The 16,768-nt window shown below is 39.8% G+C and overlaps 1 protein-coding gene across 3 annotated transcripts in view; it reads right to left on the minus strand.

Annotated features, from left to right (window-relative positions):
- WDR70 (WD repeat domain 70) overlaps window positions 1–16,768 on the minus strand; it is a 305,870-nt gene that overhangs the window by 54,878 nt on the left and 234,224 nt on the right. For all 3 annotated transcript variants that reach the window (XM_044916946.1, XM_044916945.1, XM_021696297.2), the window contains 2 exons: window positions 2,417–2,516; window positions 4–88 (listed from right to left, as the gene is read on the minus strand). In XM_044916946.1, the coding sequence (XP_044772881.1) occupies window positions 4–88; window positions 2,417–2,516 (185 nt within the window). The remainder of the gene's footprint in view (window positions 1–3; window positions 89–2,416; window positions 2,517–16,768) is intronic.

Consider the following 16,768-nt stretch of genomic DNA (forward strand, 5'->3'; position numbering starts at 1 on the left):
TACATTGGAAACAAGGTAGGAAGACCCGAGGCTGAAAAAAGTGGTTTATTAAACTGTCGGATGTCCCATAATTTCAATGTATCATCACCTGATAGAGGAATGAAAAAGAAAAAAAAAGAAAGTGAATTGTGCAAAAAACTAATTCTAAGTTTAGAGTTTGCTAAACTTAGTGTATAACTATAGGAAAGAAGGAAAGAAGGAGGGAAGGAAGGGGAAAGAAAGATGCACATAAGTGTATTTTACTGTTTTAACTGGGCAGTTTGAATGTAGTGGATGTGACAACAGTAGAAAGATTTATGATAATGAACTGGCCTTCTAGAAAGAAATTTTCACACTGATGTAGCATGTGTAGGCTAGAAGAAACCCTGGAGAATCTACTCTAAGGAGTGATTTGATAGCAGCTGGTAGTCCCCCGATGGTATAGTTGAGCATAACCGGCCTTCTTAAGAAGATATTAATTTAACAACCATCAGGACTGAAAATAGTTCAGTTCACAACAGACTCTTTCTCCCACTGGTGCGTAGATGAAGCTATCCATTAACATTAATGAGACTGAGCCATGTGATTCCCTTCCCTCCAGTGTAACTCTACCTGCGGCTATCATTCTTCATGTTGCTGGAAAGTACAGCTTTTCCAAAAGCTCTTTAAAGTATAATGAATATTCTTCTAAGAATCGCTTTTTTTCTATTTCTATAGGGCTACTAACTAATATTCCTGACCAGAATGAAAGCCAAAACTCATATAAGTAATGTCTTTGCTGTTCTTGCTCCCCAGCGTCCACAGCTGAGACCTGCCTCAACCCCTTGGGTCCAATAAAGAATCAGTATCAGGTGCAAGTGAGGTGAGTGGAGATTTCAATAAAAATCTCCATTCTCTCCCAAGCGACCCTTCCTCTGAAACCCAGCTTTTGGCAGGTGCACTAATCCACAACTGGCTGGACTGGGGACCTGCTTAAAATGGAAAGACTCTGTAAGACTCACCCTTTTTTGGCTTTTAGTGTTAAAAAAAAGATTACATATCCTCATAATTCTCAAACAATAAGAAAACATTAATCTGCATTAAATAGTTTAGCTAACCTGACAGGTTCTGGAGCTAGCAGGAGTACCTTACAACACCTGGGGACTCTGCTGAATAGACTTCTATCTGCCATATTCTATACATCCAGGAAGAAAAATGATGGAATACAGTATACGTACTCTGTTGGCGACATGTTACCCAACAGTTATTATAGGATGGAAAGGGAAGGTAAGAATTGTCACCAAAATGGCTTTGACTGAACTGAAGTTAGTCCTATACTTCTAGTAATTATCAGCTGGTCTGGGGCTGGCCTGTTTTAGAATCCTCTGAGAGGAATTTTCAAACTATGCTTCCCACTTATTCCTCTCTTGTCTCCCCACTCCACATTGGAGATTTGGGTTCACCATTCTAAAGCTGCAAGAGTAAATGTGAGAATTTCTAAGTGAAACATTTATCATTTGAAAAACTTTCTCAAAAGATTCAGATACCCTCTACACCAGGTTGCACATTCTTTCAGGAAAGGAACACTGTCTATGATGTTCACAGTTTAGACCCAGCACCTAGCACAATGCTTGCTCAGAGTAGTTGCTCAACATAGAGCAGCTGAGTGAGTGAATGACTGGCCAAATGTAGTGTTGCTAGATTAACATGGCCTACAGAATAAAAACTAAATCCTTTATGTGATACTTAAAGCCATCTGTAATGGCTCCAATCTACTTACTCTACTGTTTCTTTTCCCTCCCCACAAATAGGCCTACAGGAAGATCCTCAGTCATGCCCCATACTACCCGTAATGCTCTGCTCATAAGCTGCCCTTACTATTCTCTTGTTTCCTTCTGTCAACACTTAGCTCATCCATGTGAGAAAGATTCAGCAAGAAGAAACCCATATTCAACCTCATGAATGTGGGTAAATAAACATAATATGGCCATACAGAACTATGTAGCCATTTAAAAACTAACATTCAGGTACGCAACTTTTTTTTTTTTTTAACTGAATTGAGGTACAGTGTTCAAACTGAAAAAAAAATCAATGGTAAGCCAACAGAAGAGTCTAAATTATAAAATGATATAGGAAAAATGTAGAACATCATCTACAAAATTCCATAAGTTAGAGGCAAAAGTCATCTTTGGAGGCTTCAAATTCTGATGGAATTTGAAGCTAAAATAAAAACTTAGGCCAAAAAGTACATATTTTCTAAATTTTATTTGATACCTTAACAATACTGCCAAGTCAGAAATGCATTTTAATGGGAAAAAAAAAAAAAAAAGACTGGCAAAGGTGCACTAAAAAAAGAAAAGCTAGCTTTACTGTTAGGATATTAGTGTAACATTTGTTAGAGTTAATGATGATCATTTTTAAATACAGAAACACATCCAAAAGAAAGTTTTTAACCTACCTCCACGAGAGGCAAGGACATTACCATCATAGGAAAAAGCCACACAAGAAGTGTCTGTGCCTGGGTCATGAGCCTGTTTATAGTGGAATTTAGGATGAACCTGTTTGCAAAGACAAGCAAAGTGTTAACATCTCATCTGAATTCCAATGAGAACATTTTTGTGGCAAGGGTATTTTACTTTATCATCCAGAAAATGATATATGTAAAATATGAATTTTACTTGGCTATAGTTTTCTTCTGGAAAATAATTCAAAAGATTTCTAAAAACATCCATTTGCTTTAATAATAAAAAGAGATTAAGTCCCCTTTTTCAGACTACCTTAGCAAGCACTGAGCAACACAAGACTAACACAGTATTTAGTTCTTACAGCATAAAGTTATTGGGACCACTTCCTATCGTAAATACGAATAAAATAAAAATGAAAAATATGAATAAAGATTACAAATGAACATATTATTTATTAAATAAAAAATATCATTGTAGCGGTGCCTGGCTGGCTCAGTCAGTAAAGCGTGTGACTCTTGATCTCAGCATTGTGCGTTCAAGCCGCACGCTGGGCACGGTGCCTACTTTAAAATATATATACATGTATATCATTGTATTCCTAGTATATGCCAGACACTGTGCATGTGGTTGTAGGTCTTGAACGCTCTTTAATGTGCCTGCAGGATAATGTTGTTATGGAGGAGGAAGAGGGGAAGAACTAACCCTGACACAATGCTAATCATACCCTATGTACTCTACTCTTTACTATCTTGCCTACTTAATTCTCTCAATCACTCTACAAGTTAGGCTCTCCTATTATCATCTGCATTTTACAGATTAGGAAACTGAACCACAAAGACTTCAGTACCTGAGTTAAGGTCACAGAGCTAGTAAGTGGTACAGCTGGGTATTTGAACCAAAAGGCCCACTCTTAAACACTACATTATACTCCTTCTCTAGTGATGTATGTTAATAGTATTTTTATTTCTAATGTTGCTTCTTCACAGTTAATGACTTATAAAAGTAACTCTACTATACTAATCTTGTCACTCAGTTATGATTCAGTAACTAGCACAGGATACTAGGGAGTCAATTGTCCCAGCCCCACCAGGCTGGATAATTCCAGTGAATGGACAAGGCACACTGCTAGTGATTAAGAGCACATAGGTCTCGGGCGCCTGGGTGGCTCAGTCGTTGGGTGTCTGCCTTCGGCTCAGGTCATGATCCCAGGGTCCTGGGATCGAGTCCCACATCAGGCTCCCTGCTCAGCAGGAAGCCTGCTTCTCCCTCTCCCACTTCCTCTGCTTGTGTTCCTGCTCTCGCTCTCTCTCTCTCTGTCAAATAAATAAATAAAAATCTTTAAAAAAAAAAAAAAGAGCACGTAGGTCTCTCGTGGGAGCCACAGGGATAGGAATACAAGTGACTCCATCTCCTTAGGTCTTACGTCAACCGTAACAATCATGAGTCACAAAACAGAGTTCATGTCTGTTAGCCTCCCACCAATATCCCTGACACCCTGTCAGTGAGCTTCCACCTAAAAGCTTCCAGTAATGAGGAGCACCTCATTAACTCACAAAAGCAGGCTGGGTTTTTTGGTGTTTTTTTTTTTTTTTAAGATTTTTTATTTATTTATTTGACAGAGAGAGAGAGATAGCGAGAGCAGGAACACAAGCAGGGGGAGTGGAAGAGGGAGAAGCAGGCTTCCCGAGGAGCAGGGAGCCTGATGCGGGGCTCGATCCCAGGACCCTGGGATCATGACCTGAGCTGAAGGCAGACACTTAACGACTGAGCTACCCAGGCGCCCCTGGTTTTTGTTTTTAATAATTTGTATAGCTTGACTTAAATTTGTCCTTTCTCTTCCTCTGATAGTCTTAGAAATTTGTATTAAACATGGTGCTCATGCTTCCACCTTTCATGGGTACAAATAATTTACTGATTCAACTTTTCTTTTAATTGTGCATCAAGACACAAGGTTAAACAGGGAAACACAATGTGCCAAGATAAACATGGCTTTTCTCCCTAGAGAATTGACAGTCTCCTGAAAGAATATGGGTAAGCGTAAGAAGTGACAAGTGGTACAATGGGGACGTGAAGAGTAGTAAGTGAGCACTGAAGAGAGGTGCCTAATCCGAACCTGAGAATGGGGGGCGGGGGAGGAGAGAGGGGCAAAAAGAAATCCTGAGACCCAGTGGATGAAAGTACGAGTTAGCAAATGAAGGAGCAGGATGCAGAGATAAGAATGAGTATTCCAGACGCAGGGTACTGTGTTGTAGTAGGCAGAATTTTGACCCCCATGATCTCCATCCCCTGGTGCCATGACCATAAACATGTCACTCTACATGGCAAAAGTGACTCTGCAGGTATAACTAAGGTTACTAACTAGTTAACCTTAAAAGAGGGAGATTATCCTGGATTATCCAGGTGGGGCTGAAGTAGTCACATGAGACCCTGAAAGCAGAACTTTCTCCTGGCTGAGGACAGAAGAGGAAGCCACAGAGACAAGACAGAGAGTAAGTCAGAGAGACTGGAAGAATCCGAAGTGTTTGAAATGCCACTGTTGACTCTAAAGATGTGTCAAGGAAATGGGGATCTGAATGCTGCCAATAACCAGTGCGTTTGAAAGAGGACCCTTAGCCCCTGATGAGAGCCACAGCCTTGGCCAACAGTTTGATTATAGCTTGATGAGACCCTAAGAAGAGAATCCCATCACACCATGCCAGACATCTTACCTACAGAAATTGTGAAATAATAAATTGGGTGTTTTTTTAAGGCACTAAATTAGTGGTAATTTGTTATGAAGCAACAGAAAGCTAACATGTGCATAAAGGTAAAAGAGCTAGTTGCAGTCAAAGAACTAAAAGAAGCTAACCAAGACTGGAGGGAAAGGAGAAGTGGGGGGGATGGTGGGAGCAGGGCCTCGATCACCAGGAGCCTTGTAGGCCATGGTAAGGGCTTAGATGTTATTCTGAAGGCAAAAGGGAGCTGCTTAATGGAGATTATTCAGAGGATAATGTGACTAGGTTTGCTTATTTTAAAAAGATCATTCTGAACACATGTGGAGAATAGATAGGGAATATGTGGCTCCTCAGAAAAACAAAACTCTGCTACTAAATTCAATTAGGAAAATTTGCCACTTGGTCATATTTCATCAAGTCATCAACTACTAAACTCTAAATAGAACTTCTGAAAGATACTGTATTGGTAGCAGCTTACCAAAAAGTCTGTACTTACATTTGGCCTCTCAGTGAAATTAACTTAGTTTTTTGTTTGTTTTAAATGTTTTGTTTATTTTTAATGCTCATAAATATATATACACATCTAAAGAGAAGGAAGACCAGTCATTTCAGGAGCGGTAAGGCAGTGCACTATAGTAAAACTGGGCCAGGACCAGGAGATAGAAAATCTAGACTTCGCTTAGTAAAAACTAGCAGTGTGACTGTGGACAAATTAGTCTCTCCAGATCACAAGTTTATCTGCTGTAAAATAAATGGATTGCACCAGATGATTTCTAGGGTCACTGACAGCTCTGTGATTCTTAAGGAAAAGACAAAAACTAGTATATATAATATTTTATAATTTAACAAACTGATCAATATGTACTTTTTATTATTAATAGGACAAAACAGATTTTGAATGCCAACATTTGAACACATAAACACATACATATAAATGTGTATATATACATAGACCAGTAAAGTGGGATAAAGAACCTTAAAAGGTACAAAGGAATCATCTCATATAAACTTCAGCATGAGCCCCGTGGCAAGAGGTTTTTCCCTGTGATAATCTAATTCTCACCCTTGCTTAGAGAAGGGGTGAGATGAGGCTGTGAGTCTGCTGTTCCCTAAATTGGTCTTGCTTCCTCTTTTTACTGCCTTGAGTGGGATTCTAGGGTTTAAAGGCATACAGCCACCTGGTACTCATGCACAGAGAAAGCGCTCTGTTTCAAAACTTAAGATTCTACTGGATCTAACAGGTGATAGCATAACTATAATAAAAGGAACTGAACAGGAATAAGGGATTACTACTACAGGTGATTTTGCCTTAATCTAGTAAGAAAGAACTTTACCAAATATTCATCTGCCACACTTTAATGTCTCCTCATTTAGGTACTACTTTAAAGGGCCACTATATTGGAGGTTGGGTGTTCTGAAATTTTTACAATTCATTATTTATAATGCAAAACGTGTGAATATATGCCACAAAACAAACCCCACCTTGTCTTTCTGACTTCCCATAGTTCCTATTGCCATATCAATTTACATCTCAGTGCAGCATTCTTTTATAGTAACAAATGGCTGCATATTAATAGTTAAGATTTCAAAAGAGATTACACTCAAAATAATCTAAATCATTTCCTCTTTTAAAAGGACTAACATAATAAAATAAAATTAAAAATAAATAAATAAATAAATAAATAAATAAAAGGACCTAATAGAATAAAAAAGCAAAATGCCCTCACTTCAGATGAACAGCTCACGGATTTTATGTCATAAGTGCTCTTCAATTATTAACTTCACTTTAACCAATAATAAAAGTTTATTCTAATTAAATAAAATGATAGCCAGAGGTGATCTTAAACTTACATAAAATATCAGCACTTGGACAGTCATGATGACAAACACCCTTACACTCTGGAAACAACATCAACCTGACTGAAAACGCTTCTGGCATAACTTGGGAAATCTGAAATTGTGACTTCTCCTTTAACTGATTTTATGATCATCCTAGGCAAAGAACATCGTTCTTCAGGGAAGCTGAGATTATTAACTCCTTTATACAGGTTTCCTATTCTTAGGAGGGCCTTATGTTATGATTTGGAGAGTATCAAGTCTCACAGATTCATAGTAATGGAAAATGCAAGCACAAATGCTAGAGTTTTAAAGGCCCTCTCCTGAGATCATACCACACAAACTCCAACTGGTAAAAGGGTCGGGAGCCTCTGGCAGTACAGAACTCATTACGTTCCAAGCAACATCAGTCCACTTCTGGGTGGCTCTAACTGGGAACACTTAAACTGAGTCCAAGACTCCTTCCTAGAATTCCAATATCTACTTATGACTCCTGGTCCCGTCTTCTGTGGCTATGCTAATTCTAGTTTTTCTTCTCTAATGCAGCCTGTAAAATTCTCAAAGAAAAGTAGGACGTCTTCCACAAAGTCTTAAATATACTCATTCCTGAAATCATAAACATAATCCAAACATTCTGTGGTGCTACCGATGGTCACTGAGTTTACATCCAGGGTCTGGCTGCCTAGATCCCAGTATCTTCATTGTTCTGGTGTGTGTCAATCATGCAAGAGGACTGACAGCCCTCAAAATGATCAAAACATGTTTTGTAATTAATAGAGACGGTGGAATAAGCTATTTTAAATGAGGGAATTTAAATGAGTTGCTAGGCTGAAAATAGAGAAAATTTTACTGGAAAGAATACTGGTCCTACAGCCAAGCTGACTTCACCTAAATTTTCAATCCAATACATTTTAGTTTGACCCTGGCCAAATTGCTTAATCTTTCTGTTTCTCAGTTTGTTAATTTTTAAAATAACACACCCTACACATCATCCCACCCCTCCCCTTCTCCTCAACTCCCAAAGACACTGAGTTACATTTGACCTACTACTACATGCCTTATGTCAGTACCACACATTTATTAACTCTGGAGTAGCTACCTCTTTTCAGAAAGTTGCTGACATGCAAATGTGCTACCAGAACACAAACTCCAAGAGCAAGATGAAGCAAATGCGGGGCTCCCTAACAGATGAGGGGTACTAACATTTGACTGTCCTCTCAAATCTGTTCCTAGGACCCCCTCAATAGATAAAAAATTTCTTTCTCATTGGGACTCTATTTTCAATAACCAAGCAACTCTATATTTTCTTTCTTTTTTTTTTTTTTAAAGATTTTGTTTATTTATTTGAGAGAGAGAATGAGAAAGAGAGAGCATGAGAGGGGGGAGGGTCAGAGGGAGAAGCAGACTCCCTGCTGAGCAGGGAGCCCGATGCAGGACTCGATCCCAGGACTCCAGGATCATGACCTGAGCTGAAGGCAGTTGCTTAACCAACTGAGCCACCCAGGCGCCCGCAACTCTATATTTTCAATCACATGTTAGAGTTACTTACTATACCAGGATTAAAAATATGCCAGGATTTTTTTAAATGGCAAGATTAAGAAAAGAATAAATATTGGTCTAGACTGAACATAATTCACTCCTGTTTCTCTGATTTGGGAGACCTGTAGTAAGGAGAATGAGCAGAATGTATACAAAAGATAGGAACTTCATATGAACATGCTTTCCCATTCCCTCCTGCCACAAAGCCTTCATTTCAGTGAGGAGAAACGGACAATAACACCTCTCCAACTGATTCTGTGATATTCAGATTCATATATTGCATGAAAATATGGCATCATGATAAAAAGCACCGACGATGCAGGCAGACTGACCAGTTCAAATCCAGGCTTCACCACTTACCATCTGTATGATCTTGGGCGAACTAATCTCCCTATGCCCACCCCCCCGCCATCTATTAAATGAGAATAATAATAGTATCCACGTCAGCTGTTGGGAGAATTTAATGAGTTGATGCAAGCGTGGCACACTCCTTTGCAATATAACTTTGCTGTTCTTTTCATCAAGATGTGCCATTCACTTCTCAAAACCTGGGTTCTGCGTATGGACACGTGACTTGTTTGGGCTTACAAGACACGCAGCCATGAAAATGTGCCTGTCACATCTCCCACAGTAAAAAGCATAACTGACTGCCACTCCCCCTCCCTCTGTCACTTGGCCGGGCTTTCCAAGGGCTGCTCCCAGCCAATGACTGAGCACAGGGGATAAAGGACTCCTAAGTAGTCTGAATGAAACTTTGACATTGTGCTATAGTCTAAGAGTCTTTCTGCACAGCCCTCTTTTTTCTTTTCTTTTACTATAACATTTTTATTGAGATATAATTCACATACCATGGAATTTGCCTACTTAAAGTATGCAGTTCACTGATTTTAGTATTTCCAGAGAGTTGGGCAACCATCACCACGATCAATTTTAGTTCATTTCCAATACCTCCCAAAAGAAACCCCATAAACATTAGCAATCACTCCCCCATCTCCCCATAACCCCTCAGCCCCAAGCAACTGCTACTCTAGTTTGTCTCTGTATATTTGCCTATCTGAACATTTCATATAAATGAAATTACACAATATGCTATCTTTTGTGACTGGCTTCTTTCACTTAGCATAATGTTTCTGCGATTCATCCACAGTGTAGACATATATAAGTACTTCATTTCTTTTTATTGCAAAATAACATTCCATTGTATAAATGTATCACATTCTACTTCTCCATTCATCAGTGGATGAACATTTAATACTTCTTTCTTTCTTTTCACAGAGGTATGACCTGCATCATGCTCTCTTTCCAGATTTTCTGAGGCTCCCTCCCTGTTTCCCCCTACAGGCCTTTCCCCAGTAAATCTCAACATGTTTAATCCTGCTCTTGGTGTCTGTTTTCAGAGGACCCAGACTAACACAAGTGGTGCCATGAGGGATCCAACAACATCGGGGTAAGATAAGAATGTGGGACTGGCTCATTCATTGCCTGATAGGTAGGACATTGTTCTAAGTGGACTATGAGGTGCAGATCAACTGCTACAGATTTCACTGGAAGTGACCTGGGAAAAACTTCCTGGTATAGGGGAATGTCCTTGTGGGTACAATGTTTTAGGCATTTAAAAGATATGGGAGAAGCAATGCCTACAAAGATAATAGTGTTGGCTGGCTACTGCTAAGTCGTACTGATATGCTACAGAGGCATAATGAGAAACTGAAGACCATTAACAGTTAAGACTACATGGGAGAGCCAGAGGGCCAACTTTGGTACTTTTCGAAGAGGCCCTCATCTCCTGCAGTGGAAGAACAGACAGAGCTGAGCAACAAACAAAAGTGATCTGGTAGTTAGATTTATAGAGCTCCAGAGACATTTAAATGCTCAACCAAGGCAGGTCTGTTATTCTAAGGTCAGGGCTCTGGTTGGGAAAACCTGAGACTCTGAAACATAAGGATAGGATATCTGGATGGATGTCCATAGAATGCTGGATCTGCAGATGCCCCTGGAACTCTCACAGCTTAGAGAGATGGCCAACTCTTGCCCTAGGAAGAGCTAGAACTTCCTTTGTGTTGGAAGATGCTACAACTGCCCCTCCCCCAGGAGGACCTTCCCCTACATCCTCCTCTCCTGGCTGCTAGGCTAATAACTAGGGTTGAATTCCAGGATTACTCACCTGGGGGATGGAGGGAGGTGGAGGCTGAAAGGAGGAAAGAGATTACATACCAAAAGAATGCAAGAATCAGGAAGCAGCTATTGTGAGGAGCCTTGAGTTTAAAGTGTGAAGATGCTTAATCAAGGCGGCTTTGATGTAAGACTAGATAAGCAGGATTCCTTGATTGGGGGGGGGGCAGATTTTGGAAAAGGAACCCAGGGGATGGGGCAAACAAGCTGCTAGGATGCTATCAGAGGCCTGGAAAAGTGATGGCCATGTTGAGCAAAATAAAAACACCCTGATTGCCCTAGCAGAGGACAGAGAAAAGAATAAGAAGGCCAAGGGAAGTGGGCATACTGGAATGGTTATATTGTGTCAGGCCAGAAAACACAGATTATTTTTTTTCATGGGAAAACCCCAAAGAACCACCATTTACAGGGAACATCTGCAAGCACAGGGGAGAGAGCCAGCATCACGGACAAGTTCAGTGGCAGCTCTCCACTACAGCCCAGGGCTAATGTCACGGAGCCAGACCATTAGAATTAACATCCACAGGGATGATGAGGCCCAAAGTAATAATAGCCAGGTTGCAGTGCTTAATTACTAGAAGCCAACAGGTTGCAATTATTATAATGTAAAGTATAATGACTGGCAAAGTCAGAGAGGCAGGCAAGGGGGCTTGATGTGCAGGGAGTTGTGGAGAAGGTTGACAGAATATAGCATTCCTAGGGGCAGAAGGGATGGGCAGACAATAAAGGTAATGCTTAATCTCTACCATCAAAAAGAGAGATGAACAGAGGAAGAGGAGGCTGAAGGTGGTCACCCAAACAAAAAGTTATGATCCCTTGCTCTATTCCCATATCTAAGTCTATTTCCAGATCAGGAGCTTACTGACTACAGAGGTAGCTAGATTCCTTAAAAAAAAGGACAGTGCTACTCAGTGGAGCAATAATTCTCCTAGTCCTTCCACAAAGGGATTGCTGACTACAGACTTCATCAAGTAGTAGTCCCAATTGTAGCTGCTGTGATGAATGACAGATCATAGCTGGAGCAGATTAATAAAGCCTTAAGGTGATTCTGGCAAAAGGACTTCCCACTGACCTGGCCAAAGCTTTCTTAGAACTATGTTGCTGTCTGAGATTCTTCCTAGCCAACCCTAATTCCCCCCTTCCTTCCCTCTTTCTTCCACAGGAGCTGGACCTATATTACCATCTGGTACTCTCTAGCCTCCTCCTCTGGCTCCCCACTCACTTTTTCCCTTCCAGGAGTTTTGGCAATAGATCTCTTACACATCTAATGCTGCCTTAGCATCTTCTTCTTGGAGAAGCCTAACAGAGGACACTAGCAAGTAAAACACAAGCAGAGAACTGTAGAGGCATATATATTGGGACTTGCTCTCTTGCTGTTTTTGGAACCCAGCCATCTTGTGAAAAATCACAGGCTAGGTTCCTGGATGATCAGAGGCATGCCCAGTCATCCCCATAGCACCAGCTGACATCCAGCCAACAGCCAGACATGTGGGTGAGGACCATCCAGCTGTTAGTTAACTGTTGATGCAACAGAGAACGCAGGAGAAATCAGCCTAGCCATTTCAGACCAGAAGTATTGCCCAACTGACCCACAGAAGAGTGAGAAACAAGAAATGTTTGTTGTTTAAGTTACTAAGTTTTAGAGTAGCTTGTTAGGCTAGCAAAAGGTAACTAATATAACATAGAAAGGAAGTGAACAGTGCCTGACAGAGAGTAAACATTATATGTGTTCGGCATTATTATAAGTCAGATGATACCATAGGAGCATAACTTTTTAAAGAAGGTTGATTCTCTCACCCCTACCTGAGCATGCTGCCAAATAATATCCATCATAAATTAGTCCTGAAATCCAATAATTAAAATTTATTCAACTTTATCATGTGTTGTACTTCACATGATCACTGTGCTCCTCTCTTGTCTTTCTGCATCTGCCTGTGAGAGCAAGAATTCTCTTTAGCAATGTTTTTTTTTAAAGTAATTACGCTTATTTATTATTTTTTCAATACAATTCACTTAATTATAAACTTATATAATTTAATAATGACTATATTTTATTGCTTTTATACTTTTAATGCTTGTTTATTTTATTTTATTATGTTATGTTAATCACCATACATTACATCATTAGTTTTTGATGTAGTGTTCCATGATTCATTGTTTGCGTATAACACCCAGTGCTCCATGCAGAACATGCCCTCTTTAATACCCATCACCAGGCTAACCCATCCCCCCACCCCCCTCCCCTCTAGAACCCTCAGTTTGTTTCTCAGAGTCCGTAGTCTCTCATGGTTTGTCTCCCCCTCCGATTTCCCCCCCTTCATTTTTCCCTTCCTACTATCTTCTTCTTTTTTTTTTTTTTAACATATAATGTATTATTTGTTTCAGAGGTACAGATCTGTGATTCAACAGTCTTACACAATTCACAGCGCTCACCATAGCACATACCCTCCACAGTGTCTACCACCCAGCCACCCCATCCCTCCCAACCCCCACCGCTCCAGCAACCCTCAGTTTGTTTCCTGAGATTAAGAATCCTCATATCAGTGAGATCATATGACACATGTTTTTCTCTGATCGACATATTTTGCTTAGCATAATACCCTCCAGTTCCATCCACGTCGTTGCAAATGGCAAGATTTCGTTCCTTTTGATGACTGCATAATATTCCATTGTGTATATATACCACATCTTCTTTATCCATTCATCTGTTGATGGACATCTTGGCTCTTTCCATAGTTTGGCTATTGCGGACATTGCTGCTATAACCATTGGGGTGCACGTACCCCTTCGGATCCCTACATTTGTATCTTTGGGGTAAATACCCAGTAATGCAATTGCTGGGTGGTAGGGTAGCTCTATTTTCAACTTTCTGAGGAACTGCCATACTCTTTTCCAGAGTGGCTGCACCAGCTTGCATTCCCACTCTCTGCATCCCCGCCAACATCTGTCGTTTCCTGACTTGTTAATTTTAGCCATTCTGACTGGTTGAGGTGGTATCTCATTGAGGTTTTGATTTGGATTTCCCTGATGCCAAGCGATGTTGAGCACTTTTCCATGTGTCTGTTGGCCATTTGGATGTCTTCTTTGGAAAAATGTCTGTTCATGTCTTCTGCCCATCTCTTGATTGGATCATTTGTTCTTTGGGTGTTGAGTTTGATTAAGTTCTTTATAGATTTTGGATACTAGCCCTTTATCTGATATGTCATTTGCACATATCTTCTCCCATTCTGTCAGTTGTCTTTTGGTTTTGTTGACTGTTTCTTTTGCTATGCAAAAGCTTTTTATCTTGATGAAGTCCCAATAGTTCATTTTTGCCCTTGCTTCCCTTGCCTTTGGCGATGTCTCTAGGAAGAAGCTGCTGCCGCTGAGGTCAAAGAGGTTGCTGCCTGTGTTCTCCTTTAGGATTTTGATGGACTCCTGTCTCACATTTAGGTCTCTCAACCATTTTGAGCAGTTTAGATGTTTGAAAATGTGCTCTCTTAGAACAAGATGAAACTAATTATACTTGTGTGTTAATGGGCAAATTAATTTTATGTGGTCAATAAATATTACTTTAAACCTCACAATTAATTATTTTTTAGGCACAGAGTTTTTTTAAATTTTTTTAATTTTATTTTATTATGTTATGTTATCACCATACATTACATCATTAGTTTTTGATGTAGTGTTCCGTGATTCATTGTTTGCACATAACACCCAGTGCTCCATTCAGTACATGCGCTCTTTAATACTCATCACCAGGCTAATCCATCCCCCCACCTCCCTCCCCTCTAGAACTCCCAGTTAAACACAGCAGGAGAAGAGAAATAATAAAGATCAGAGCAGAAATCAATGAAATAGAAACCAAAAGAACAGTAGAACAGATCAATGAAACTAGGAGCTCGTTCTTTGAAAGAATTAACAAGATTGATAAACCCCTGGCCAGACTTATCAAAAAGAAGAGAAATGACCCAAATCAACAAAATCATGAATGAAAGAGGAGAGATCACAACCAACACCAAAGAAATACAAACAATTATAAGAACATATTATGAGCAACTATACGCCAGCAAATTAGATAATCTGGAAGAAATGGATGCATTCCTAGAGATGTATCAACTACCAAAACTGAACCAGGAAGAAAGAGAAAACCTGAACAGATCTATAACCACTAAGGAAATTGAAGCAGTCATCAAAAATCTCCCAACAAACAAAAGCCCAGGGCCAGATGGCTTCCCAGGGGAATTCTACCAAACATTTAAAGAAGAATTAATACCTATTCTTCTGAAACTGTTCCAAAAAATAGAAATGGAAGGAAAACTTCCAAACTCGTTTTATGAGGCCACCATTACCTTGATCCCAAAACCAGACAAAGACCCCATCAAAAAGGAGAATTACAGAGCAATATCCTTGATGAACATGGATGCAAACATTCTCACCAAAATACTAGCCAATAGGATGCAACAGTACATTAAAAGGATTATTCACCACGACCAAGTGGGATTTATCCCTGGGCTGCAAGGTTGGTTCAACATCCACAATTCAATCAATGTGATACAGTACATTAACAAAAGAAAGAACAAGAACCATATGATCCTCTCCATAGATGCAGAAAAAGCATTTGACAAACTACGGCATCCTTTCTTGATCAAAACTCTTCAGAGTATAGGGATAGAGGGTACATACCTCAATATCATAAAAGCCATCTATGAAAAACCCACAGCGAATATCATTCTCAATGGGGAAAAACTGAGAGCTTTCCCCCTAAGGTCAGGAATCTAGCAATGTTTTCTTAATCTTTGCTGTGGTTGCTTGGAATCTTCACTGTCTCTAGGTAGTTGTAGTCTGGTTCCAACCAGTTGTAGCCATTTTTGTATATATTCCTTTTTTTTTTTTTTTTACGATTTTATTTATTTATTTGAGAGAGAGAGAGCACATGAGCAGGGGGAGGGTCAGAGGGAGAAGCAGATTCCCTGCTGAGCAGGGAGCCCAATGCGGGACTCAATCCCAGGACTCCAGGATCATGATCTGAGCCCAAGTCAGTTGCCCAACCAACTGAGCCACCCAGGCTCCCTCTTGTATATATTCTTGAACACCGAATAAGATGATTCTAGCAGACAATATTGCAGTGAGAGAAGAGAATGCTTAGAAATAGCTCATTCTTGGAGGATGTGGAAGGGAGGACTGTTTAAGTTGCTTTTCTTTATTGTGCTAGATAAAAGCTCTTTCCCCACATTTCTGATCCTTTCTTTCAAGTAGGTCAGCCTCAGATTCTTTCCCAGACACATCTGAACTCCATGAACGCCAATGAGTCGCAGAATGGTATAATATGTTATACATCACATATCATGGTGCTTATAAGCAGAACAGATTTAATAAATACAGCAAATGAAACTCAGAACTTTTGAGTATGTTTCAAGGAAATAATATATTTCATACTAAGTTGACAGTTTTCCAAGTTTCTAACTTTTTTAAAAAAGATAATTATGCTCCAGCCAAGATGTTTTCCCTTCCCTCATTCCTTTCTTCTCTTTCCCTTCCTCCCTTCCTTTGTTTAAAAGAAATAATTTAAAGCCAAAAGGCAATAATAATCTGACAAAAGTTTTTGAAAAGTCTATTCATCATCCCCCATAAAATAAAAGTGTGATAATGAAACTTTAAGAATCCACATTTACAGTGTGAACCACATTTACCGAGAACCTATTTATTATACACACAACAATGAGATACATAAATGAAGAGACCACATGGAATGTTCTTGAAATGATCTGCAAGTTGGAAAAGGTGGAGACCTCTTATTCTTTCATAAAATATTTACTGCATCGACTACAAGCCAGGTTTAGAGGGCATCAAAATGACTAGGAACTGGCCTTTGCCTTAATGGGGAAGCTTAAAAGTGAGAGAGAGAGAGACAGAGACAGAATGAGCGAGTGTGAACATTTATGATCGGAGCTGAACTCTCCAGTAGGTTCTCCACTCTTAGTCCAGGTTCACTGTTGCAACCACTGTGATTTCAGAGAACAGGTATGACTTAGCATTTATTTTCCAACTGTGTTGGACAAAGAGATAGCCAGCCTTCATTCATAACTGGACAATGTTGCAATT

Source organism: Neomonachus schauinslandi, chromosome 7 (assembly GCF_002201575.2).
Source record: "Neomonachus schauinslandi chromosome 7, ASM220157v2, whole genome shotgun sequence".
In the NCBI taxonomy this organism is placed as follows: domain Eukaryota; kingdom Metazoa; phylum Chordata; class Mammalia; order Carnivora; family Phocidae; genus Neomonachus; species Neomonachus schauinslandi.